Source organism: Corvus cornix, chromosome 6 (assembly GCF_000738735.6).
Source record: "Corvus cornix cornix isolate S_Up_H32 chromosome 6, ASM73873v5, whole genome shotgun sequence".
NCBI classification, from domain to species: domain Eukaryota; kingdom Metazoa; phylum Chordata; class Aves; order Passeriformes; family Corvidae; genus Corvus; species Corvus cornix.
This window is the reverse complement of record NC_046336.1, coordinates 20,137,576-20,164,449: the sequence shown is the minus strand read 5'-3', so window position 1 is coordinate 20,164,449 and position 26,874 is coordinate 20,137,576. Positions and strand designations below refer to the sequence as shown.

Below are 26,874 nucleotides of genomic sequence, written 5' to 3'. Positions count from 1 at the left end.
CCTTGCAATACTAAACTTGAGGGAGGAGTGATGACTCACTCCCTGCCAGCAGCATGACAACTGAAACCCTCTTTGCATCCTGTGCTAGTGCATGCAGTTTGCCTGCCTTGTGCAGCTTTGAACTTTCTTTTGACTTCTCACAACATTTGACTGTCTCCCTTTGTGCCTGTTCTGCTGGGTGATGTACACCTTAAGGGTCTTCACAGGATTTGCTCAGAATAATGAACTCTGCATAAACGGGATAGCTGCAACTAACTGATCTCTTCAGGCTCTTTTTATAGCATCCTTAATTGTGTTTGAATAACATTTAAAGCAGAAAACAGCAGACCAGTTAAAGGTTAGGGCTGGCTTTCTGTTCCATTTGGAGCCACATGACCATATGGTCTCCACACAAATCCCTGATAAAATCAGTGTAAGATTGCTGCCAGTATCCAATGACCTACAAGTTATAAGATCAGTTACTGTACTAAGAGTCTTCCAAGCATGGAGTTGCTATGCGGTAGATTAGGCAGAGAGTGTCTCTTCATTTTGGAATTGCTCATCTTTTAAAATTTTGAATAATTCAGTCCACAGGAGTTTGAACTTGGAATTTACGGTGTTCTTCTTGGGTTAGGTTTTGTTTCTCTTTAAGCTCATCACTTATTTTAAAAAGTCCTTAGGGACAAGGAGGAAAAGTATCTCTCAGTTAAAATTGCAGAGCAGGCAAAAACTACCCTACCCTCCTCATACTGAAAGTCTTACAGCCACTTTTTTTTATGCTTGCTTGTCAGGACAAGGAAGAAGTTCACCAGAAACTGGATTCTCTTGTGATGATGCTTGCTCTGCCCTTTGACTCTATAGGGATCTAGCAAACAGGCACGTGGGCTGGGGGAAAGAAAAATAACAACCAAGGATGACATTTTCAAAAGTTCTCAGCATTGGCCTTTCAACTTTTATTAAAATTGGTAGGGTTTTTATTGTAGAGAGCAGTGAATGAAAGTTTGGATTTGTTGTTTTGGTTTTACTTTGTTTTTTGTTTGTTTGGTGTTCTTTGTTTGTGTTTTGGATGGTTTTTTGGGTTGTTTTGTGGTTTGGTTTTTTTTTAATGGAGCCTATGTGCAGACTCTAGAAAAAAAATCAGGAGGTATCCAAGTCATAGAGGAGCAGTGGAAATTTTGTTGTACCTGACTTTCTTAAGATGAGAGTTTTGAAACATTTTTGGACATGCTCACTTCAGGCATGTGGTCACAGAGCTGTTTTCCACAATGGTTTACATGGTCTTTGTTCACCCTCTTTGGTGACTTCTCTGGGGCTGCTGAGCCTATCCTGATCCAGCATTCCTTTTCTTTGAGGGATTCTTATTTGTGTTTTAGTTATCAAAGTGAAGCTCACAGCATTTTCTCACACTTTTCCCTGACTCTTCCTCCTTTTCTCTAATCGTATTGTTATTGTTGTTACCGCAGTCAGAAAGATGGGGCTGGGTCTCTCTCGGGTCTGTTTCTGAAGACCATTGGTTCTTTTCTGTCCCCATGAAATATCTATGGCCTGACCAGCTGCTGCTTGAAGCAAGATCACCTTTATCCAACAGAACAAAATTGTTCTTCCCCATTTCCCCTCAAGGTTGGAGAGGCTGTAGGTGCTTGTTCTGGTTATGGCCAATTGTCACTATGATTTGTCTGTGAGCTCTGTTGCCAGGCCTCACTTTGGCCCCTGTTCAGTCCCCTGCCTGATGCTCTTTCATCTGATTCTGGTGTGCATGAAGGGCACTGAGTTGCAGTTGCACTTATGCAGAAAATCTGGAAGCAGGGATTTTTCTGGAGCAATATTCTGTGCATATTTGGGGTTTTTTTAATAGTGATGAAAATTCCCTTGACTAGTCAGCTGATTTTACAGATCCCTGGCTTGCAGCTTTTGAGTCTGACAGTGGAGCAGCAGGAATACAGGAATTTAGTTTGCTGTCCCATATTCTCTTTGTTTGGATGCTCAGTCCCCATTAAAGATAATTGTGTGTCCAAATTCCTTAAGATGCTTTGAAAAATCTCAGTCTAAACTGATGCACACACAGTCTTTAGTCGTCATCCCTTCTTTATCTTAGCCACCTTACCACCACCAAAAGTCCAGTTTCCATGGACTGAGGTTTTTCAAACGTGAGCTAGTTTTCAAAGTCTCTCTGCTGACACAGCCTGTATTTCTACAGAGCAGCCAGAGCTGTGGTGGTATCAGAGGTGGCTTTGAAATAAGCAAATACTGCACCTGGATGCTTTAGGAGAGCAAGAGCAGCTTGCTATCTGTGCTCCAGTGGCAAAGCCGTCTTCCTTACTAGAGTCCTACTTTTTACCCTCTGTCAGTTTTGGAGCTTTTTTATGTCATTACTTTAATCAGGTAGGTATCACACTGTCTCCTGAGTGATGGTGCTAACTTAATTCCTTAGGACTTTTCTTACCAAACCAGCTGCAGTAATACTGTTTCACTCCAGAACTGCATGAGTTTTGCATGTCTGACTTGCTGTGAAAGGAATACTCTTGGATCAAATGTTTGTATGTGGATGTATCAGGGGAAAGATGTCTGCATCTTCCCCCCAACCAGATTTGCTCATTTCTGACACCTTGTGTTTGCTCCAAAGAGTCTGCTAGATGAACTTAGTGCCCTATTTTGGGGTTGGAGCTGTGAAACCCAACACCAAGTAACTATAGTACTGCCTTAGCAAACTAATTTCATTAACAATGGGCAGGGTATGTACAAGGAGCCAGGTAATACTTGTGCTTATGCCTTTTTTACTAAAATTTGCTATGATTATGCTTCTCATTCAGCCTAAAATGTTAGGGGTTTTTTTCCAGATTTTCCCAGTGTAGCAGCCTTCTGCACGCTGCTAATGATGTGTTGCTCTTCTTTTCAGGACCCAGGTCCTGTGCTAAATGAAGTGCCCCAGCCTGGCACTGACTATCCAACCTCCATCACTTCCATCAGCAAGTCTGCCTCTGCCTATCCTTCTACCACAATCGTCAATCCCACTATTGTCCTCTTGCAGCACAATCGAGGTAAGGAGACTTGCATATAGATAATTGTGGCTCAAAATGAGCAAACGACATGTTAGGCTACAAGGAACTGGAGAATGTGTGTGCTGTGGATAATTAGGTCCAGACTACTAAGAGCTAACAAAATTGTCTCAAAAAAGTCTTAGTGACTGGAACATACAACAGGCAAGTGAAAGTGGTATGTTTTTTCTAATTAAAACCCGTGGATCAGAAGCTCTTTGAGGCTGGGGAGAGGTTTTTAACTGGGCTGTGGACATATGAATAAGCTGGGTATTGCAAGGTAACAGCTGTCAGGTGTCTTGCTGTGGTGAAAAGGGTGTATGCTCCCACATATCTGTAGACACAAAGAAACTTGAGGTAGCTTGAAAAGGTAATATGCTACTTCTCAGCTACTGCAGTGTGAAAGCAGCTGTATTTTCTGTTACAGATCTCTGTGGGAGAGATTTGACCTTGAATTCGTAGCATGATTTGCCCAATAGTAAATAATCTGCTTGCCCACGAGTTTGATCTTGGCAATTTGTTCCACTATCAGTAACTGGATCAACTCAAACACATACTGCAGTAATCCTTGAGCTCTGGATTTGCATATGAGCAAAACAGCCTTGTTTGAGAACTCCCAGTAATCAAAGCCTTTCTCACAGAGCCTGAATGGATAGTTCCATCTCTTTACCTCTGGGTTTGGAGGGAACCTTCGCTTGTCCTTTTTAGTTCTCCTGATGGCTGGCATTACCACAGCTTCCCAGTTCCTTGTGCATCACCAAAGACTGTAGCTTGTAACAGGCCACAGAGATGCAGTCCAGTTTGCCTTGATTTCTAGTGGGCTTGGGAAACTCCAGGAATCTAGCCACTAGTGCTATGGCTTACCTTTTGCAAAGAAAAAAAATAAAATCAGATAATAGGGTCAAGGCCTGAACTCTCATTCTGTAGCCATTTTAATTACAGCATTGATGTGCTCCTTTGCAGTCCTTCATGAGATTCTTGTCAGTGCCTTTTAAAAATAGGCTTCAGTCTTTGATCCTGAAGATAGTGTTCTCACTGTAGCCCACCAGATTAAAAGGGTAATGAGTGGATTATCTCCTCCTTTTTGCTAGCATCTGAAGCAGCTTTGCTTATGTGCTCCTGAATGAGGATGTCTGGATTCCTCAGCTGCATCAAGAGGAGAAAATATGATTTGAGGCAGCCTTTTTAAATCTCAAAGCTTTTTGTTGACTTTCTCGAGATGGTATATGCTTCTGGTCATTTTTTTTCATCAAATTTGGAGTATTTCAGTGTATACAACACAAGGATATTTTCTCTCTATAGACTTTAAGAGCACGAGAGACCAAGTTGTATAATGTGATGATAACATTCACACTGGCTCTGGGAGAACTGATGTGAAATTATTCTATTTACTAATTACCTTCATGGTTTTGTCCTGTCTGAATATTGCTTTTGGCTATTAGCACTCATGATACTTTACCCTGATAGACTGAAGAGCCTTCTCTCATCATGTTTTTTTGTGATACAGATCATGGCTGGATATGCAATTTGATCATGTCTGTGAAGTATATCATTCTAATCCCTGTTTTTCAGTCTGTATTAGTCAAACTTGTAATTTACATGTATCATGTTGGTTTGACAAGGCATCTTAGTCGCAAATTTGTATTGATTGACACTGTTTGTGTCCGACCATGTATTTATTAGAAGATCCCATGTAAATCATTTTTATGGCATTATTGCTGACTTGACAGACAGATGTCCCAACCATCAGACTAATGTTTTTCAAAGGTTGTCACAACATTTGCTTTCTTCCTTGTCCTGTAGAGTTTCCTATGTGTTCCAAGACATACTGAGGATGAATGGTCCAGTCTCCATAACTGCTCTCTTTAGAGCAGAGAACTATTCTAAAACTCTTAACTGTGGTTTATATGAACATGCTCATTTTTGTCTGACCTCAGTTGTTCTTCAGCATAGTCCTTAGTTACTGTTGTAGTGGAAAATATTTCTCCATCAGGCAAAGTGAGACATCATACTTCTTTTTTTCTGCTTTTTTTTTTTTCAAATGCAGAATGGAAATAGTAATCAGATGTGTCATCTTTCCTGCCCTTTTATTAACAGTTCCATCGTGCCTATTTTGTAAAAGAACAAGATCATTGCTAGGTTTCTGTTTATTCTTCTTGTGCCTCAAACCTATTCTTGAGTCTGAGACATTCTGTTAATGCTTTTATTCCACTGTAATTTTCTTTCATTTCCCAGCATATGTTGCCTTCTTGTAGGTGTACATTTCCCATCTTTTTATGTGTTGAGGGTTTCCTGCAGTTCCTTATGCTTCCATTCCTATCTAGGATTTATCCCAGCATAGCATTAAAATTTCGATCTGCTAACTTAGTATTCTTGAATGGTTCTCAGATCTTAATTATCTATTGAATTTCTGTCCTGGCTGACATGATTCATATTTGGTTTCATATTTATGAACCTTATCTGCTCAAAACTAGGTTGCTCTCATGGCAAATAACAAATTGTTACTAGGTTATGGTCCACCTTCCCCTGAATGGTTGATTATGTTTGGTACTGAAATCAATTCCTTCATGTCAACATGATGTTTAGTAAAAATTCCTTTTGTATGCTCTGAAATACCCTGTAAATTAGAAATTTCAAGGTCTTTTTAATGCAGGAAGTCTGAGGTCTCTAGTAGTTTAGTCTTCCAGATGGATAATGTGACTTTCTTTCTCGTCAGTGGATTATTGATTGCTTTTTAGGGAGTTAGTTCTCTTATTCTCTGAAGGGACTGTTGTACCAGACATCTCCTGCTTATTACTATTACTTCTTACTATTTTGTGCTTTATTTGCTAGTTCATTGATCTGCATTTAAGACCCTTTGGTTTGGAACTATCAGAGACTTAGAAGCGGATAATGGCATTTGAAACACGGAAAGTACATTATATCCTTTTTTGTCTGCTTGATCTCAGTAAGTTGTGGTGAAAGATCTCAGATGTTCTTCTCCTGGATTTCAGTAATATCAACTGAATAAAACTCGTAAGCAAGTCATTTCAGATCCTCTTGTTTATTTCTAGCAAATTTTCTTTTCAATGCCTTTATTTTGCACTAAACGTGTTCTCAAATACTTGGTTCTCCTTCCCTTTTTTTTTTTTTTTTACTGGTTTCAAATCTTAGTCTCCTCCAGTGCTACCTCTTCTGGGGGACCTCCGAAGGCATCTGTAATCATTCCTTCACTGTTCCCAGCAGTTTTATCCCTCGGCTTGACCCTTTCTCTGAGAAGCCTGCAAGTTTTTGGCCTTTTCTTACAGTCCCAGAACACAAGATATCAAGGGTGAAAGCCTCAGTTAGCTGGTGTGTGTCAGGGGCTACAGTCTGGCTCAGGTCAAGCACGAGAGTGAAACAGCAGACACCTCCTGCTGCTTCTGCTTCTATCCATCAGCTGCTCCCTTTCCTACACAGGGATACAAGAGAAAAGGAGATATTCCCTTCATGTAAAAAGTACATTTGGGTTCTTTCATGAAAAGTCTATTAATTCATGGTATTCTCTCCTCTGTGGAAAAGAGGAAAAAACTCTCAGGCATTGACTCCTTAAGCTACATGTTCTTGTCAAAAGAGCTCAGTGATTCAGCACAGTTCTCCTCTGCGAAACGATGGCTGAAGCTGAGACCATTCTCATTTACATTTTTCCTCCCAAGTTTCAGAGATGGCCATTGTTGCATTTCTCACTTGCAGTTTCTCATAGTACAGCAACCTGTTCCAGGAGGCCTGCTTACCCTGCAGCAGGTGGTTCCCATCTATTCTTCTGGCTCAGAGTGCTGACTCTTCCTCTTATCCGGTGCATGGAGGGTTTTTTTTCCTGTGTTGGCAGCTATTGTGTGAGCATGATGAACAGGAGCAGCCTGCCATCAGTGGTCAGCAGAGCAGAGAGCTGGGGCTAAAGAGCAAAGTTCAGAGGTATTGATCAGGGAGCTACACTGAGGAGAAATACCAGTCTCCCTTGCTGAGAAGATCCACTTAGTACAAATATCTAGTGAAGGTGGGTTCCTCTAGAAAACAGCACATACCTGGAGGTTTGTTACTACTGCAGACTTGCTTGGCGAGTGTTCTGTGCCACCCGAAAGCACACTTATTTCCCGTGCAGGCATTGCATGGCATGGTTTATCATTAATATATAACAGGTGTGTTTAATATATTAAAGTTTTTTAATCTTTGCTCTAACAATATGAGCTTTCAAAAGTGTTTGTACTTTTTATGTCATTAAAGTGTTTTATTCTTTTCAAATGGCTTTCATGCTTTAAGGAAAACAGTTAATTGCTAGGGAGTAAAAAAAGCAGAGAACAGAGCTAAGCATTCTTGGTTTATTCCCAGCTGTGATTTGGGTAAGTCATTTGGGCGTCCTTTTAGAAAGCACTAACTTGAGGGTGGTCAAACCTGCTGAGAGATACCACAAATATCCCAGTCTGGGAACTCATTAATGAAAAGCCTCTAACCAAGGGGACCGTTTTGAGAATCAAAGCCTTCAAGCTGTGTCTGTGCACAAATCACTGAATCTGTGGCTCAGTAATATGTGATGAGATTCAGCAAACACCCACAATGACTCGATCATTTCTTATATCCTTTTGAAATGCTACAGCAGTATTATTTCAAAATGTACTTTATGGTAATGATAACAGAGTTAGGTGTCAAGTTGCTTGACTCCGAATTTTTACTGGTTTTCAAATTGTCTCCTGTCCAATGTATCATTCTCCGATGTTATGAAAAAAATGAAAATTTAAATAAAAGTGCTCTTTTCAAATGTGTTGGTCACTGCATCATGAGATTTATGTTACTCCATGAGGCTGCTGTGTGGAGAAGGGACTGTGGGCTGTCACTGTGGCAGGGTATTTGAAAACAGATTCTCTCCAGCAGCTGCTATCATTCTACAGCGTATTTCTTGCCTGTCAGAAATGCAGCACCAGAGCACTTGCTGTTTATGTCTCACACATTTGTTCTGTATTTCTTTTTGTTTTGTTTCTTCCTTTACCACAGAACAGCAAAAAAGGCTTAGTAGCCTGGCAGGTATGATGTGAAAGGTCTACTACTCCCCAGCTGCTGCCTCTGCTGGAGCAAAGCTGCTGCTTTGATAGCTTGTGGGGTACCTTTAGCAAACACACTGCCCAGGAACTGCAAAGAAATGTACCAAACAACTAAATTACTCATCTGTTTGTCCTAAGTCATAAAATTTACCAACCTTTTAAACACAAATCCTTCAGTACTGAGTTTTGCAGGGCATAGTTGTGTTTGCTCAAGGTGCCAACAGATCAATGCTATGCACGAGCCTTTCCTCCACTGTCTGCCCCTATCAGATTTCTACACTTTTAATGGCTTTGGGCAGGATGGTAATGTGCATGTGAATAAACATGTCTTTCTCTCTTCAATGCATGCAGTGATGTAAAAATTATCGGATTTGCAAAAGTCTTGATGAGGCAGACTAAAATTGCAGGTGTTTCCTCTCCAGGAAATCCACATAGAAAAAGTCCTTGACTAAGGGTTGCTGTGCTACAGCTCTGCAGAGCAGAGTAGAGCTTCAGAGCAACCTGAAGTCCCTTGGTGATGCCTGCTGCTACCTCTGGGTGTCAGTTGGGCAGTGTCAAGGAATTCCAGTTCAGAAGCAAGGCAATCTGAAGAAATTAGTTACTTCCCTCCATCTTTATGCAGACTGCTGTACAATCATGTCCTATGTGTGCTTAAACAACATTTGTTGTTTACACACTCTGATTAAAGCATGGAAATGAATTGGAAACATCATATACTGTCTGCAACAAATGGAATTGTCAGACAGGTGAATGCAAGCTGTTAAAAAGTAGTGCACCACTACCACATACCATGCGCCTTCAGGCTGAAATCAGCAGAAAATGATGTACGGGAGACTGTATCACTGGTGCTTTTTGATGAAGACTGACATTGTAGAGTTACTAATTAGTTAAAAGGAACAATTCTTGATACCAAAATACTCCACTGTCTTATATGACAGCTGAGACTGTCGTGAGATGTGTGATGGTAACCTGAGAGATGCTTGCCTGCTTTGGCTGGCATCAGGCATTTTCTTGGGAGATTTCCTTCAGTCTAGCTGCTAAGCACAGCCAGCAGTGACACAGTCTGTCTCATCAACTACTTGCTAGGATTTTTGCCTTAAAAGAGCGGAATATGGTGATGTTGTGAAATGCTGGGATGAGGTAAAAATCCCCCATTGTCCTTTCCAGATTCAGTGCCAGACAGATTAGTTCCTGATAAAGTTGATTCAGCACTTCTACGGGACAAGCCGGTTCAGGAGACAGTGCCAAGTGAGAAGAGGGCGGTGGAAGAAAAGAGAAGCACTGTCAAGAGCCCTCACCACATGGCTGATACTTCTGTCGATGATATTGGGATTCCACTGAGGGTAAGACAACACTGAGCATGTGGTTGATGCGAAAAACCTGAGCTAGGTTCTGCCTACCTTAGGACTGAGGGAACTCACTACAGCTGCAGAGATTTAAGGGAAGATTAAATTCTAGTTCCAATATATTTTATGATGAATTATTCCATTTGCTATGACCCGTTTCAGCTGCCTCCAGGAAAAGAAAATTAAAAATTAGTATTTCTTCTCACAGTATCTGAAAATTATGTTTTCTGCTCCTCTGTTTCCTTCCCATCTAGCAGCTAAAGGAGAGTTTTGTCTCATTTTAGCCATCTTAGAGGCAGATACCTCTTTTATATGTGGTTACGTTCATTCAGTGTTCAGAGGAAATTATGAAAAGAATTATTAACCTGTTCTTACCCCTAGTGTCTGGAATGACTTAAACACTCAATGTTTCTAACTGTCCACTGAATACTTAGGAAATTGATATGTATGACTAAAATAGGCAACATGTTTAATTTTAGATGTCAAACCAGATTAATATGCAAAACATTTCATACAATCTGCAGTTCTACAGAGGTTACAGCCTGCCTCTGCAAAGCTTGTTCATTATTAGTTACTTGAGTGAAACCTCATATGAGATGATATACCTGAGTGAAATAATTCATATTTTGGAATATTAATATCATACAGCTTTCACATAGCAGAGTGTAATTTTTTTTCAATGCTGGAAGATTTGGAATAACTTTGAAGGCTGGTAAAACCATTGTTGATTATTTCTACGTATATTTATTTTTCCAATAGAATACAGACAGATCAAAGGACTGGTACAAGACGATGTTCAAACAGATCCACAAGCTAAACAGAGGTACTGTAGCACAGATGGGTTTTTTTTACTTTAAAAGAACCACCTTGATGACATTTTGTTTCATTCATATGAAGAATTGTACTGAGTGTTAAATAAAAGCATTTTATGTTAATTAGTGTTTGCTCTGCACCACAGAACTCAACCAATGTATTTGAAATCTTTGAAGTCAATGGTGAGAGAACAGTGAAGTCCAAAGAAAGGTCTGAGTTGTTCTGAAAGGTGAACACGAAATCAAGTATACTATTTGAGACCAGAAAAGCCAATAATAATTTCATACTTGGAGAAAATAGGTCCCTGAACTCCAATTTTACCAGCTAACCCAACCCACACACTTTTAAAATACAGTAGGTTATCCCTGAAACATCTCTGTGCATAAGAGAAAACTTTTTATACTGTTAAGCTTTAGTATCTGCACAACAAAGCATGATTTGAAGTTCACTGAAACCAGTGGAAAGGTTTCCACTAATTTTTGGTGAATTCAAAATCTGAACTCTGCTTTTTCAAAACCCCTATCTTTCTCCTTTAAAAACCTAGAATTGTGGTGAGGACTTCCAAACGTTCTAGTGGTGCACTCTCAAGGGATTCCCACCTTGGCGCACTTCTATGCCTGACTGCTGATACATTCACATTTTTCTTCTGTGTGAGAAATGGCTGCAGTAGCATTTGCAAACTGAACCTTCTGAACAGCCTGACACGCAGGCAAGCGCAGCTCAGATCTGTGCTTCTGTAGCAAAATGTGGAGCATGCCAAACTGGAGCTGTATTTGCTGCTGCAGGCGCTGTCCTGATGAGCTTTATGCATAGATAAATGCTGTGCTGTAGCGGATGGAATGAGGAGGGGTTGAACTATTTCCTAATCCTGCTGCTCCTAACAGAGGTTCTTTAGCTCAGTTTGAGCCCATGCTCAGATGGAGGAGATGAGTTCGGTCCCCTTGGCTTCCAGGATCTCTCACAAGGCCCAGACATGCAAGGCAGCAATGAACAAAGACGCATTCTAGGTTGTGTCAAGCTAGAACATCAGCACGAGAGGGACTGTTCTGCAGTCAGCTTGAATGGATTCTTGGCTCGCCCTTCTTCCCCGTTAAATCTGTCCTCTCTGTTCTTTTTTGCAAATCATGTTCCTCTCCTTAGACAATCCTGAAGAAAACCCTTATTGCCCTACCTACATATTTCCTGAACTTCCTGAAATCCAGCAAAAAACTGAAGGTACCAGAAGTTCAGTCAGAGTATCTGTTGTCTTGTGCTTTGAGTTAACTGTACTGTAGTGCCCTAATAGTAACTAGATTCAGGTTCTAGCTCTCTGTTACACTGCCTGGAAATTCAGTTATGCCCAGCATACCTTCGTGTGTGATGCATAAAATAACTAAACCTTTGCTAATCTATTAATCTTTTTTTAAAGTCTGATACCATCTATCCTAGTGTTATTAAAGTAGGGAATAAAATCATATGGTGATAGAAGTTGGGGGATGAAGCATAACCTCCACTTCCTTGTGGATAGTCTCAAAATCCACTGCTTTTCTCTGCTGCAGAAGACAATCCTTATTCTCCTACATACCAGTTTCCTGCGTCTACTCCTAGTCCTATCTCTGAAGGTAATAATAAAGGTCCATGTATATTTATCTGCACAAATGCTGCCTTATCCCTTTATTTTCTTCCCGGAGTTTTTTCTAGTTGCTGAGCATTATGCTGCCTCATAATGATTTGCTGCACTCTAAGCCTTGCCTTGACTGTATGATGCCTTTTTGGTTTTGCAGTGCTCCTCTGCCTTTGTAACTAGTATTTGACTAATGCTGCAAACTTGGGGTTTGCTTGGTTTTATGCGCTTATCAGTTGCGTGTGCAGTGATTATTTAACATGTCTAGATTGCTGACTTTTACATGTAAAGATATGGTTTAACTGAGATTTCTCCCCCTCCTTTCAAATCAATAAATTTTATTAATTATTTGCTTCTGGTTTTTAACATTAACATAGTATTAGGGCCAGATCCAGAATGTCACTGAAGCATATTGGTAAAAAGGCTGCTTGCTTCAGTGGGTTTTGGATCAGTCCCTCAGTGTAGTCTTTTAAAATAAAAATAACTTGGTAACATAGGTTCAGGGCTGGTCTTAGGTGCACTTGGCATATCTAGGCAAGGACAGAGTTTGGTCTCATCAGCACATCTTGCTACTTGAAATAACACTCTCTTTACCTTATCTCTTCATTTGCTCAGCAGATTCACTTAAACTTTGTATTCAAATCAGAATACTTTGCAGTCATATTTCAGGCATGGTGAAATAGCATCTGTTGCAGTGATAATTGTGTGACTGTGCAAAATACTTATATATGAGAAATACTGGAATCTGCTGCACACATTGGATGTACAGACATCTACCTGATTGGGAAGTTGTTGGTGACAGCCTTGTTGACCTGGTGCTTTGGTGACACTTTAGATCCTGCAATTTAGGAACTTGCCTACTTAGCCTGTGCCTCAAGCCAACCCTGGTGAGACTATTAATTAACCATTTTATTTAATGTTTGTTGTAAACATCTGGTGGGTATTGTGTAAGAAGAAAGCATGCAATATGAGCTGAGATGCTTGAAGAAGGCAAGGAAACGTAAGGTGCATTTCATTGTTAAAATGAATGTGGATGAAGTGTCATACAGGTATCTAAGACACTTGATAACTTCCTGGTGAAACATACTAGGTGAAGGGTCCTGCCTTGCAAATCATAATGTAGGGTAAGTTATTTTCTCTTGGCAGAATGGTATGTGGGTATGGGTGAGAGAGAAACAGTTTCAGTAACTAATGGATAAAAGAGTTTTACAGAGAATATTTCATTGTTCATAATGAGGTTTGAAAATCTATTTTACTCATCTGGACTAACATAGTTTGCAAACCCAATGATGATAATATATTAAAGAGTCTGTTTTCCCATAAATGTTTCCTATGCATTTAGAAATGTGCATATGAAAGTAATTTGCTGGTTTATATAGTTGAAATTTTATTGGACCAAACACTAATTTTTATTCTCAATATATTGGGATACATTGCTCTAATATTTGCTTGGATTCTTTTCTTGAGAAGAAATACAAAATATTTGATGTTGAGTTGGAGGGGTTGGAGTACATGTGTCACCCCAAGACACGTGTTTAGAAAACATTTCAAAGATAGGTACTCAGTGGCAGTGTTTATATAGAGATGGGTTGGAGCCTCACTTTCATACAATTAATGTCAGAATGGATTGATGCATAAGATCTCCTAGAAACATCAGGATTTGTGCTCTCTTCAAAAATATATTCAGAGTTTCTAGAAACATACAGAATGTGTGCAATCCATGAAATGGAACCCAACCCTGCAGATTCTCTACCATCTAGAGGGAAACAGTCTCTCTTCTTTAAAGGAATCAGATTTTGAAGTTACAAGCTTGTGATTTTCTGCTCTGTGAAGAAGAGTCCCATAGATAGAATGCAGCTTTGAGAAACAGATGTTGTTTTAATGCTCAATGCTGATTTACTCTTTAACATTATCAAATCGTTCCAGATTTCTGTGTTTCAGTATTTCTTATGTAAAAAGGAAAGAAATGTAGACACTCTTCTTTATAAGATACTCAGAGACAAAACATACCTATTCTCCTCATTATTGTAGATATTAGAATATAAGAAATTGGAAAATAGCAATTATCTGAAGTGAATTTTTTATTGTATGGTTTTCTTGTTTGAATGATGAGCTATAATGAATATTGATATTTCTCATCAAGTAAGTAAATAAAACTATTTCTTATTGCTTACCAGCACTAAATAAGATTATTAGAGGTGAATGGCTGTGAAGGTAGTTCTAGACATTTATTCATCTGTATTTTTAGGGACTGCTGAGAGTTTTATGATTTACCAAGTGTTTTTCTATCTGAATAAACCAAATATATATTTAAGAATAACGTCATTTTTGTCAGCAATTCAGTGTAATATATTTGGTTTGTGTCATTAAGGTTTAAAATACGGAAATTGGCCTGAAAATTGACCTTTGCTTTTTCTTAACCTGAAGGTTATGATAAGCATACCAAGAATCAATAATCATCTTTTTGGAACTTTAACCTTCTAATTCATTCACCAAGAGAACTAAAGCAGATAGGCTAGAAGTTTAGACTTCCCTGAGTCTTCCTGAAAGGCTTGATGAAGGCTTGACTGCAACTTCAGGTCAGCTGTGTTAGCCAGGTTGTTTTTTTCCACCAGATGAGATTGGCTGTAGTATCTGATCGGTGTCCTTGAGAGAAAATTTGGAAATTGTTTCAACCTGTTGATTGGCATCACTAAATTCACATAACACTTTCTTTAAAGAGTTTTTTAATCTAGTTTATTCTAGCTTCGTCTTCTTTGTTTTTCTGTCTTTTTCTCTGTCACATTTAGTAGCTTCCTTGCAGAGGTGTTAGTAATACTTTTGCTTACAAATCCCTTTGCAGTCACAGCATCACAGAATATGCTGAGTTGGAAGGGACCCACAAGGATTATCAAAGTCCAACTCCTGGCCCTGCACAGGACATTCCCAAGAGTCACATAATGCCTGAGAGCATTGTCCAAACATTTCCTGAGCTCTGTCAGGCTGGTGCTGTGACCAATTCCCTGGGGAGCTGTTCCAGTGCCCAATCACCCTCTGGGTGAAGAAGATTTTTCTTATATCCAACCTAAATCTCCCCTGACTGAACTTGATCGGTGTCTGCCCCTCCTCTTCCCCTTACAAGGAAGTTGTAACTGCAGTGAGGTTTCCCCTCAGTCTCCTCCTGTCCAGGCTGAACAGACCAAGTGACTTCAGCTGCTCTTCATACGGCTTCCCCTCAAGGGCCTTCACCACCTTCATTGCCCTCCTTTGGATGCTGTCTAATAGCTAAATACAAAAATCATATGTGATTGGCAGCAGGACTCCTCAGCTCAATTATTGTGTTTAGCACCTAATGAGTTATTTTAATCATAGACTATGGCTTTTGGATTCTCTATCTCTCAGCTTTTGATAAAGTGGATCTATTAACCCTTGATATAGAGGAGTTTTATGATAAAAAGGGATTATTTTCGAAAGTTCTTTGAGAGCCTTGAGAAAGGTATTAGTGTAAGTAGTATATTAATATTTATATCTAATCTAGGAAATATTTTCAAATGCAATTTAAACCTCATTGGAATTTTATTTTTTAGGATACTCTCCCTGAGGTAAGTATTGGGCATATCACTCAAATTATTGTCAATGCATTAGTAGAAGAAATTAAAGGGTCTCTCCTGCTTCTTCTTCGGGGATTTCTCAACTCCCTTGCAAAATGCTTTTGTCTTTCAGATGAAGATTCTGATTCATACTCTCCTCGTTATTCCTATTCTGAGGACAGTAAGTAATTCACATTTCTTGTTTAATTTGTCAAACAGAAAGGGCATGTAAAGCATGTATTTATTTGTCTCCTATCCAGTTCACCAATATTCCTATATGTGATTTATCCTACAGGCAGAACCCAGCTTTCTGTTCCCCGCTCCAAGAGTGAGATGGACAATATTGATTCAGAGAAGGTTGTGAAGAGGTCTGCCACTTTGCCACTGCCAAACCGTACTTCATCACTGAAATCAAGCCCAGAAAGGTGACCTGAACTAAGTTGTATATGGATCAGTTCTGGAAGAATATCTGAAAGCTGCCAATGGGAAGGGGATAAAAGTGGAAGCCTTAGGTCCACAACTCCAGTTAAACTCTTTTGGAAGTTGAATGTGTAGTTTTTGCTCTGAGTCTTTTACTAGGCAGCAGTGAACTCCTTCATTGTCACAGCCCAGTCCCTCATTCTGTCTGTCTTTTTTATGAGGCCTCACACAGTCTGTTGCATAGTCTCCTGCCTGGGTGAGGAGTGTTTCCTTGGGTATCGTGTCTATACAGTGCCTACCACATAGGCACAGTGGAGACTCTTGGCTCAGTGTGACACTGTAAAGGCCTCAGAATACAAACAAGTAGTGATAATTATAGAGAAGCAAAATTTAGATTTGTGTTGAACCTTGGTAAAAAACTTTGTTACGTTTTCCATCTCTGAGCAGTCTTACCCATGTGAACTTTATTGGAAGTAGGTTCTAGTCAGCAGTGTCATTTCTGATCTTTAGGATTACTTCCCTCCTCATTTTTTGCTTTATTACCATGTATTTTAAACCTCTTTGTAACAGTAAAAATGCATTTACCAAATGAAGGAAAAGCAGAATGACCAAAGAATATTTTATGTCCTGCTGAATTTTCCCAGCTCTTGAACTGCTCCTCCCTCCTTTACCACCTTCTACATGCTCTTAGTGTTTTTCACTTGCTGCCTCAAATGAGCAATGCTGTAATTTGAGATTGATGCTTTAGCGAGCATCTGAGGTCACTGGATCAGGAGACAAAGTTTATTGATAGAATGTGTCTTCCTTATGTAGGAATTGAAGGCATTCGTGTATTTGTTCTCTGAGAAAACTCTTGCAACTGAAAGGATTACCATAATTAATGCTTCCTATTATCTAGTGGCAAGCCAGTGCCTCACCAGAATTTTCTCTGTGGTTGAAGTCTTAAGCAATCAAGTTATTCTGGACAGCAAAGTTCATTCTTGTTGAAATTTGTACACTGTTTGTATGCCAATCATTTTGACTGTCATCTTGCCTTACTTTAGATAGAAAAAAAAATTAAATTGGTCGTCTCTGTCTCTCCTCAGCCAGTGGAGAGAGTTTAGGCAGCTCAGTGGTTTGTTTCTACCCTAACCAGATCAGAAGGGTAAGGGAGAGGAAACCTGGAGCAGCAGTTTCAGATAGATGCTTCACTTTTGTTTGGTGAATTCTGCGTGAGATCAATCAACATACACATTGCCCATCAAAGAGAACATGCCAAGAGCAAAATCAGAATTAGTTCATCATCTTAAAAGGGCTGCTTTCTGGGCTTTTTGGAGAGCATTTGTTATTCTGCATGAGGTGTTTGATTATACCAATTTTCAGAGCAGCAGGACCTTGTAGGATATGGACCCTGAATGTTTTGTGGCTGTTGTTGTTTGAACTGTGCTGGTATAGGCATTGCACAAAATAGTGATTTGGATATGTTAATGGACTGTTCTTAGCCATCTTAAGATAGAGCAGCCTGAGATAATTCTTTCATGTCTCTAGGAGAAACCTCCTCTTGGAATCCAGAGTGCCCTCAGAATCCAGAGCAGTGGTAGTCAGGTAATCAGTGATGTGGCTAAAAGGCAGAAGTTTAGCAAAAGGAATTTAACCTACGTTCTGCCCAAAGTTGGGACATGTTCATATTTGTGAGTTAAGCCCATCATTAAGCTGTTTCCAGTGAGGAAAGATACAGAAGCCTGGAAGTTTACTGAAAGTTCTTAGAATAACCCCCCTCTGCTCCAATTGTTTCAGCAGCTGAGCTGTATCAAACTCTGCCTGCAACAGATAAACAAGTAGGTGTCCAGACCCCAATCTGAACTGTTCCTCTTGTAGCAGTCTCCTTTCCTGGGTTAAGGAAAAGTACCCTGATTAAACCATGATTAATGGGGTAAAGCATCTGTCAAAATGGAGTGTTTGTCTCCAAAGAAACCACAGTATTTTGGGTTAATTGATTTTTGTTTCCTCAGGACTGACTGGGAGCCTCCAGACAAGAAGGTGGACACCAGAAAATACCGTGCAGAACCCAGGAGCATTTATGACTATCAGCCAGGGAAGTCCTCCGTTCTGAACAACGAAAAGATGGTAATGTTTGATTTATCCTAGTTTGTGGCTTTATCCTGTGATTATGAAATACTCTCTAAATGCTGGTGTGGTTCTATTTGGATGGGATTCCTTATGCTTACATTGCAGTGCTCATGTGATGTATTTTGAAAACTGTTCTGCATAACTTCCTAACATTTTTGTTCTCTCTAAAGCAAGGTGCAGGGGGATTGAGAGGCTTCTTTCCTTTTGGACATGTTGTTTTCCGTGTTAAGTATGGATCACTAACCCTAGTTTTTAATCCATGTTTGACACTGTGACCTGTTCAGCAGCTGTTTTGCCAGCTGTACTTTTTCTAGGGCACAGCATTAGCTGATGCAGGAGGGTTGAAGGCATTATGCAACAGAGAAGGCAGGTTCAGTTTCTATGTTCCTCTGATGCTTTAAACACTGAACTAGTTTTTAGAGTGCCTTTAGTGTGCCTCCATGGATGCCTCTGAGGTGCGCATTAGGATATGGCCATCTTCCCTGGGCTGCTTTTTTCCTCAGCTGGATCTCACCACTTCTGTGGCAGAGGTGGCAGGACTGAATGTGAGCTCCCCAGCTATGGTGGAATGTAACCTGCAGTATTAAGTGAGCTGTTACCAATTTCAGTCGTTGGTTTTCAGTTAGTAAGTAATTTCAATTAGTAAGCAGTGCTGTGAATTGTGACAGCTGGGGACATACGAAAGTCTCTTTCTGCAGCCTTGGCTGAGAATACTTGACAAGGGACCAGGCAGAGAGATGATGCTAACCTCATCAGCTGGTCCTGTATAAATCACCACAGGTGTCCTTCCATGGTGCACATGTGACACTGAAACTGCTAGAAAATACTGAACGATGTCAGTACTGTATAACAAACGATAGTGCATAAAGATATAATTGTTCTATAAAGGCATTAATTTGAAGGATTCAATTAGAAATGCGAATTGCAGTGAGTTTCCAAATGTAAACTGGACTTTGTGCCTTAACAGCTCAGACATTGATCCATGCATGGAGTAGATAAAGGAATGCTCCTGAAAAACCTGCCAAGGATTTTACACAAGAGTGAATAGCAATTTAAATCAATAGAAATGTAAGAATCAAGTCTGTTGTGGGACCTGATGCTTCTCCTTAGTATTTTGGTGGGTTTTCTTTTTTCCTTCCAAGTGTAATCAAGGTCCATCACTTTTTGAAGATCCTGCAACCAACTTCTTTTCACACCCGTGTCCCTTCACTGACTTCAACAAGGTTGCTCCTGATGGGAGCACGATCCTAGTGCCTATTGCAATGGGCGGTGGATGACTCCCTCTTGATACTACTGGGCGTTGGCTCAGCCCATTAGAGAAGTGCCAGTGAGGAGTGGTTTGAACATGGTATGACACCTCCATTCCTGCAGTCCATCCTGGAGCCAGATTTCTGCTGACTTAAACATCAATTTTGTCTCACGGTAAACAGACAAGATTAAAACCTGTGGCAAAAGGCCGGCTTCATCTGTGTACTTAAACATTTGCAAAAGGTCTGTCATCACCAGTGGCACTGTCTACGTGTTCAGGCTTCATCAGGTACTAAATTGAGCTGTGGAATCAGAGTCTAAAAGCCACAAGCAGAACCATCATCAGCATAATTGGAAAAGATTGTATGTACAGAACTCATCAAAACCAAGACAGAAGTGATAGCTGTGTTACTTCCAATGTTATTTTAAGAGCTTTAATTTAAAGCCACAGACCAGAGAAGAAAGGTCTTGAAGTAGTAGCTTCACAGTCTCCATCAGTCTCATTAAATATAACAGTGATATAGTGGTTAGTGACTACATCTTTCAGGGAGGTGCCAGAGTTTTGAGTATCTCCTGGTAATCACACCTACAGCTGTGACTATCAGAATCCCAACCCGAAACCATTTCAGAGCAATGAATAGCTTCCTGTTGACATCAGTGGACATTGTTTTAAAGTAAACACAGTTATATAAGATGAGTGCTTTTAGTTGGAATGCAGTAAATAAAAAATAGATGTATTGATTCTTTCGTGCCTTTAAGAAATAGTCAAATCATTCTCCAGGCCATCAGGCATTAAACATGATGTAACTATTTATCTTGCATTGCCTCTCATTCAGCATTGATCCTGAGCTCTTTTCCTAGAGCTTTTTTTTTGTGATGCTAATGGCTATGGCAGCATCTGGGACATCCAAGTCCAGCACTGTTGTCAACTGCCTCAGTAACCCCACCACAAAACGATTTCCCTGAGGATACTGTGCGTCTGTGTGGCTCCTTCCTCCTTGTGATGGAGCACTTGGGATCACACTGGCACAGCAGACATAACGTGTTTATATTTTTAATGCACTGAGATCCTCTCTGTCTTATACTAGGTATATTGAAATGCAAGAATTAGCTAGATATCTTTTGGGGATTGGTACCTCAGAAGCTTTAGCAATGGACTTTTATTCTCTTACCTCATTATCAGTATTTTCAAACAGCTACAACTATTTCAGTTTTTTTTTTGCATTGAAACAGATGGTATGAATGACAGGGAATTTCCTTTTCAGCTGTACTGTTTTCTGTCCTGTCTGATTTTCCTTCATTATAGTTTTGTCTGATACTCTAACATTTATTTGTGAAGAAACATGTAATATTGTCGCTCTATCCATCTTTCAGAGATCTTTCAGGGTGCACTCTCTCTGACATGTGTCTTGTATGATTTAGAAAACCACCTTCCGCTCTGTTTGCAGTGTATAGAACAGGGTTTCTCACATGTTCATGTGCTGTTAAAGATGCAGTATTTGAATCAGGTCTCACTGAGTCTCTCTTTCTTTTTTTTTAACCAATTGAAGATTAATAAAAGTAAAGTTCATGCAGCTTTGGACTTGATGGAAGTGTCTGACTGTACGACAGAGGGACTGCTTGACTACCAGCTCTTCCATTCAGTCTCTCTGTGACTCTGGGCAAGCTGCATAATCTCTCTCTCTCTACGTGGGTCTCCTGACCTGTAAAATGCAATTCATTCATATTCATGTTGCTCACAATGATGCTACTAGGCTTAGCTGATGTTTGCAAAGCAGTTCATGGCCTTTATGAGAGACATGCTATAGAAATTCCAAATTATAAGACTAAATATCTACATTTTAGAATGGAAGTCATGAGATCTGCATCTCTAACAGTCCCTTTCCGTGTATTCTTTGCATAATGTTATCCTTCTCTTTCTTCCATTCCCCTATCACCAATTCCTTTAGACTCGGGATATAAGCCCAGAAGAGATAGATTTAAAGAATGAACCTTGGTATAAATTCTTTTCGGAATTGGAGTTTGGGAAACCGGTAAGTTTGATAGTTGCAATGACCAATGAAGTCAACCTGCCTTTTTTTTTTTTTTTTTTTTTTTTTTTTTTTTTTTTTTTTTTATGATTGTCACATCTCTTTCCTAGGCCCTAAATCTGAAACAGCTGCCTTACTCATTTAAAGATGTGATTGTACATAATGTCATCCTGGTACTAATATAAAGCAGCTGTTCTATGGCCACTTTTAGTGTTTTGAAGCCATTTACAAACATTCCCCACCTTCCAGCACTATGTATCAACAAGGTAATATTTTTTCACACACCATAGTTCAAACTGCATTTTTGTTGTTGCTGTTAGAAATAATATCTTGTTGTCATTCTTAAAAGTCCTTATTCAAAGCCATTATTCTCCCTCTGCCTGACAAGATCTAGGATGGCTGATAGGTAGCTTTAAGTCAAGGAGAATTATTTATTCCTGTCCCTGGCTTGTAAACTGTAGGTCAGTGATTTCTAGCAGTCCCTAAACAGATCATGACCCTGTTTCCTGCTTATTTCCTTATGCATGTAGCTGCCCATTGCATAAAATGGGGAGCATTAGTCTGTGTTGGACAGCCCTTGCCCTTCCCTGAAACCAAAGGAGTCTGAGAACAATGTTCTTTCTTTTCAAATGGAGTTGTGTTGCTATGTGTGGAAAGAAGGAAAAAAAAAAAGCCTTGATTTCCTCTCTGGAAGAAGATGAACTAAAGCTTAATTATTCAATAGGACAAAGAACATTTTGATGGAGGGAACACATCAGTGGTCATGGCTACTGGAAAAAAATGTGACTTTAAAGCATGTAATGGACTGGTTCTTACTGATTAAAGACTGTTAACTTAGTTATTAAATACTGTTTAATAAGCTACTGTTACTTCACCAGAGGGTCAGTATCAGCCTCTCACATGTATTCAAGCATAGTGATGGTTTGTCATTTCTGCTTTCCCCTTGAGGTCAGTAGTCAAATGCCCATGCACACAATTTTTGAGTGCTGCTGAGATTCCATGTGTGTACAACAAAACAGAAATATGTTTTAAGGTTTAGTACTGTCTTCAAAGGCAACTGCACATGGACACTAGAGACCAAGTTTCCTTTAAATCTAGTCTTTGTTCTGACAGAAGTGACAAAGTTCCTCTGCACAGAATGTAGCTACCTGGAGTTGTGTGCTCAGTCTGATCACATCATACAAATAGCATAATTTTTGCTGAAAAACAAGCATGTACAGTGGTTGAGTAGTCCAGTCTTTCATAGAAAACTATGGACCTTCCATCCTAAGCTAAAGAAGGAGTTTCAGCAGTGGTTTGAGATGACCCCTCCTAATGTTTAGGCAGTAAAAGTCAGATAAATCTCACCTCACTGAGGTTGTAAGTGTTGTCAGTATAAGGATTTGACTCCTTAAAATTTGCCGTGAGTTATCCACAGTGTCATGTTTCCACAGTGAGAAGAAACCTGTTTATCTTTGCTGCCGTGTAATTAATAGCCATCTGCTTTTGCAATGAGTGAAGGTTTGTCATCTCTGTGGTCCTTTGAGTTAGTGTGAGTTAATGGAAAAATGTGTCAAAGAAAGGAGACCATTTATGCCCTTGGTTCTTTCTACATATGGGGGTATACCTGTTCTTTAAAAGTGTGGATTTGTGCTTTTAGTCATGGAGCCTTGGCCTCATTCCAGAAGAGGGTATCTCAGGGCAATCTGTCTCGTGTTCAGCAGAGCATCTGTTCTGGTGACAAGTTCCCGACCTTGCTCAGGGCACTTTTGTTAAGTGCTGCTCTCTTATGGCTTGCCTTGAACTTGGTCCAGTTCCAAAGCTGTGCAGCTCCCCAAGAACTATGCCAGTTCCTGAATGCGGAACTCCATAAACAGTGCTTTGGTGTCCGGCACTTGAATTCAGGATGCCATCTCAGACTTTTATAGCTGGCAAAGCCTTCTCTGAGCTTCATTGCCACAGCCCAAAGAACATGCTTTTTGTAGCTTTGCTCACTCCAGTCATGGGAGTCCAGTCCGGTCTTTCACTCTGAATAATCCTGCCTGATATTTACATGTGCATCCAAACAGAAAAAAATCCATTTTGAAATCGGCACTTTCAGCTGTAGGATGAACTTTAAATAACCAGTTCCCAAACTTTCTTGTGTCCCACTCTGTCCACCAAAAATCCCCACAAACCAACGCCCAAACCAGTAACATAAAAAATAACAACTCTGCATTCTCATTGCCCCACAATGCCACCTCTGGAAAATCAGCCATTTGTTCACATGGTATGTATTCATACTCTGATGGGTGTGAGAAAGATTTTCCCTTTTCTTTATCAAAGAACATTGTTTTACCTTTTCCTTTTGAAAAGAAGAATGAGCAAAACAAATGCTTTTTATGACTGTGTGGTTTCCCCCCCCATTTTGTTTTTTTGGTTTTTTTTTTTTAAGAATGCTTTAACCAATATCTGTGGGCTCCCTCTAGAGAGTCCAAAATCCCTTAGAGCACCGTGCAAAAAAAAATTTCTGAAAGCATTACTGAAAACAGTCCCTTCCACACTGCATGTATATTCCCTTTTGCCCCCCATGATTTCTTGATATTTATGCTATAGCAGATTTATCCCTCCTTCTCTCTCTCTTTCTCTGTTGTGGTTTGTTGTTATTTTATAATTTCTTTTCAGTGTTGATGCAAATTCCCTGTTGTATTTCCCCTCTGTTCTAATCCAATTTCCATATTCTCTGTGATGTCTTTCCTTATCTTCATTTCCTCATTTCCTTCCTCTGCTTTCCATCAGCCTCCAAAAAAGATTTGGGATTATACTCCTGGAGATTGCTCTATCCTTACTAGAGAGGATAGAAAGGTAATTGTGTCTCACATACGTTGTACTACAGCATCTAGTGCGTATATATGTGTGTATGTGGTTTTCTTTTTTTTTTTCTTGTAGCATTGCTTGGGTTTTGTGTGCTTGTGAGTGATTTTTTTTTTTTTTAATTGGGCTTGAGCTCATTAGCCTAACAATTAAGTAGCTGGTAAATTCATTAAATAAACAGTTCTTAAATCATAATCAGCCATAATTTAGAGTGGTTGTTTTGCTATCTTGACTTGCAATGATAATTATACTAACAGCATATTGCATATTGTTACAGTATCTTTTTTTTTTTTTTCTTTACAGGTGGGTTTTATAACTTTATGGTTTGTAGAAATAGATTCTAGCAGGCCTGTGCATCTCTTGATTTGAATGTTAATTGCCTAAAACTATTTCCTCTATAATGATTGAAACATGATTATTACTAGTGATTTTCTGTGTATTGTCCATACCACCTTCCTCTTTTTTCAATTAAAAGGCTCTCTTTTTTTTTTCAAAATTAACATTCCTTTGGTTTCCCCTAACCCTAAGCATTGTTTTCCCATTCTTCTTCTCCTTCTTTAACCAGAGTGATCTAGAAAAAGACCTCTACCTCTACCAGACTGAGTTAGAGGCAGATTTAGAAAAAATGGAGAAGCTTTATAAAGCACCACATAAAAAGCCACAGAAGGTATTTCCTATTCTTTTCATGCTGCCAATCCCTGTTTCCAAACTCTCTGCTCTATTCACTGCTGGATGATTATTAAATGAGGTTGGGATAAATAATGGTTCTGAGTGTTCTGACTGCATGGCTTGCTGTGTTGCTGTCAGAAATAATAGAATGTGATGCTGAGAATCCAGCTTGAAATCCATTTCAGATACAATGATTTCCTCTCTCACCCACCACCACATTCGCTTTCAGCTGCCCCCACCCCCATCCCAGTCCCTGTTTCAGGTTTAGAGTTCAGTGTCTGCAAAAAAACCCCCTATTTTTCACATGAATAGGCAGCAGCAGCAATCAGCTTAAAATTCTTGGTTGGCATGTCACGTCATCATCTCGTGCCTTTCAAGCGTGTTGCCATCTACTCTCCCTTCATACAAGCCCCGCTCTCTGCTTGGAGCGCACGCCTACCCAAGATTTTGGATATTCCCGAGAGATTTTACACAATTTTCCTTATGCTGCACCTTGCCATGGCCTTCTAGGGCAGGTCAGCTGCTGCTGCTTCAAGAGTCTGCAGGACTCGAACCATGAAATCATAGATTAATTGGTAACACGCCATTTTTTCTTTTTTTTTCTGTTGCTGATTTTTTTTGAAGCTGCGGCATTTCACCAGGACTTGGAAAAGCTGCTTTTTCAAATCCAAGATTTGTTTTTTTGTCCTAGATAGAAATCCTCACATAGATGAGGGGACACCAAATAGAGAATTGCCTCTAAAATTGCCTTCAGTTTTTAAATAACGTGTCTAAGAAGCGTTAGATGGATTTAAAGCAAGCGGCTAAGAACTGGCTTTTGCTATTGAACCTGTGCAGCTGGCATTGCTTCTCTTAAGTAAGGAAACTGAACTGAAACGTTGCTTTTCTTTTTAGAGCTTTGATATTTTTTGAACGCTGAGGAATGTATTGTGCTGCAGAAATGTAATACACCTTTAAAGCAAAGGCGGGCAGTGACCGGTTGGGGGAAAGCTTGGGGAAATAATTATGAGCATGTGTCTCCTGGTCATGGCCCAGCTGGTTATCTCTTCTTGCTTTTGGCTTTATTCACAATGACTCATTTGCAGACAAAAGAATAGGCACTGCGAAAAGGCATCGGCTGTGCTAAAAACCTGTCACTGCCCTGAAGGAACTCATGAAAATTGTTGCTTTTCTGCAAAGACATTGACAGCTTAAATTGCGTTTAGATTTAAACCTCAATGTCTCTTATAGGCTAATATTCAAGCAATAAATGGAAAATTACTTAAGCAAGCCTTTTTCTTTCTCCTCACATGTAAGGGCTTATCAATGACTCCTTTGTTTGGACTTTTGCAGAATACAGCAGGTGTTACTCCTCTGGAAACTTCCACAGACCATTCTTCCTAGTAAGTTTTTCAATTGCTTGTTGATGTCTCTTTTACAATCTGAGGTCATGTAGGACAGGGTTTTGGGCGTTGGACATGGGTTGGCTGTTTGGGAGATGGATATAGACATATGCATGTACCGTAAGAATTATATGCATGCTTTAGGTGAGTCCTGGTACAATGTCTGCTTTTTGATCCAGAATGAATTTTGAAGTGATTACATGAGTGATGGTATTGTTTAAATAAGATTTGCTGATTGTGCTAGGCAGTGGCTTTAAAAAAAAAGAGACCTTTAACTTCATCTGATGAATTTTGCAAATTGGCTGTGTCTTCATGCAAGTAACATTATTGTGTGGAATAAAAAAAAAATTGTTTGTTACACGTGTGATAGATTGGCTCCTGCTAGATATTCCGTGTTATGTGCACCAGATTAGATGGATGCAGTTGATGAAAGGCAGTAATTTTCCAGCCTACAGGAAGGGAACAGTGGTAGGAGTAACAATATTTCTCAAAGATTAATTGGGCACCGCTTTTTCAGCGGAATATGTAATAAACAGTATATTCTGTGTAAATGAGCTGTACATGGAGTTGGTTTGTTTTAAAAGAGGAACACAAAAAAATCCAGAGCAAGATGCTGAGCTGTGTTGAGTTACTTTAGTCATCCTGAGTTATTTGAGCCTCAGAGCCAGCCCCTAATGTGAGCCTGCTGCTCCTTGTAATTGTACTGAATACTCAATGTTGTCCATAGGCACAGTGATCCCCTCTATGAGGATGGTTCGTTAAAAAAGGCAGGTTCTCCTCCAGAT

At 39.7% G+C, this 26,874-nt stretch overlaps 1 protein-coding gene across 14 annotated transcripts in view; it reads left to right on the top strand.

Moving 5' to 3' along the window:
- Window positions 1-26,874, top strand: part of SORBS1 (sorbin and SH3 domain containing 1) — a 75,113-nt gene that overhangs the window by 20,803 nt on the left and 27,436 nt on the right. For 4 of the 14 annotated variants that reach the window (XM_039554117.1, XM_039554118.1, XM_039554120.1 and 1 more), the window contains 14 exons: window positions 2,876-3,017; window positions 8,022-8,051; window positions 9,236-9,411; window positions 10,174-10,237; window positions 11,368-11,442; window positions 11,766-11,828; window positions 15,533-15,580; window positions 15,695-15,824; window positions 17,811-17,925; window positions 21,126-21,209; window positions 23,440-23,454; window positions 23,964-24,029; window positions 24,604-24,705; window positions 26,040-26,089. In XM_039554117.1, the coding sequence (XP_039410051.1) occupies window positions 2,876-3,017; window positions 8,022-8,051; window positions 9,236-9,411; window positions 10,174-10,237; window positions 11,368-11,442; window positions 11,766-11,828; window positions 15,533-15,580; window positions 15,695-15,824; window positions 17,811-17,925; window positions 21,126-21,209; window positions 23,440-23,454; window positions 23,964-24,029; window positions 24,604-24,705; window positions 26,040-26,089 (1,160 nt within the window). The remainder of the gene's footprint in view (window positions 1-2,875; window positions 3,018-8,021; window positions 8,052-9,235; window positions 9,412-10,173; window positions 10,238-11,367; window positions 11,443-11,765; window positions 11,829-15,532; window positions 15,581-15,694; window positions 15,825-17,810; window positions 17,926-21,125; window positions 21,210-23,439; window positions 23,455-23,963; window positions 24,030-24,603; window positions 24,706-26,039; window positions 26,090-26,874) is intronic. The other 10 variants (XM_039554124.1, XM_019292223.2, XM_039554127.1 and 7 more) reach the window with 5 other exon arrangements.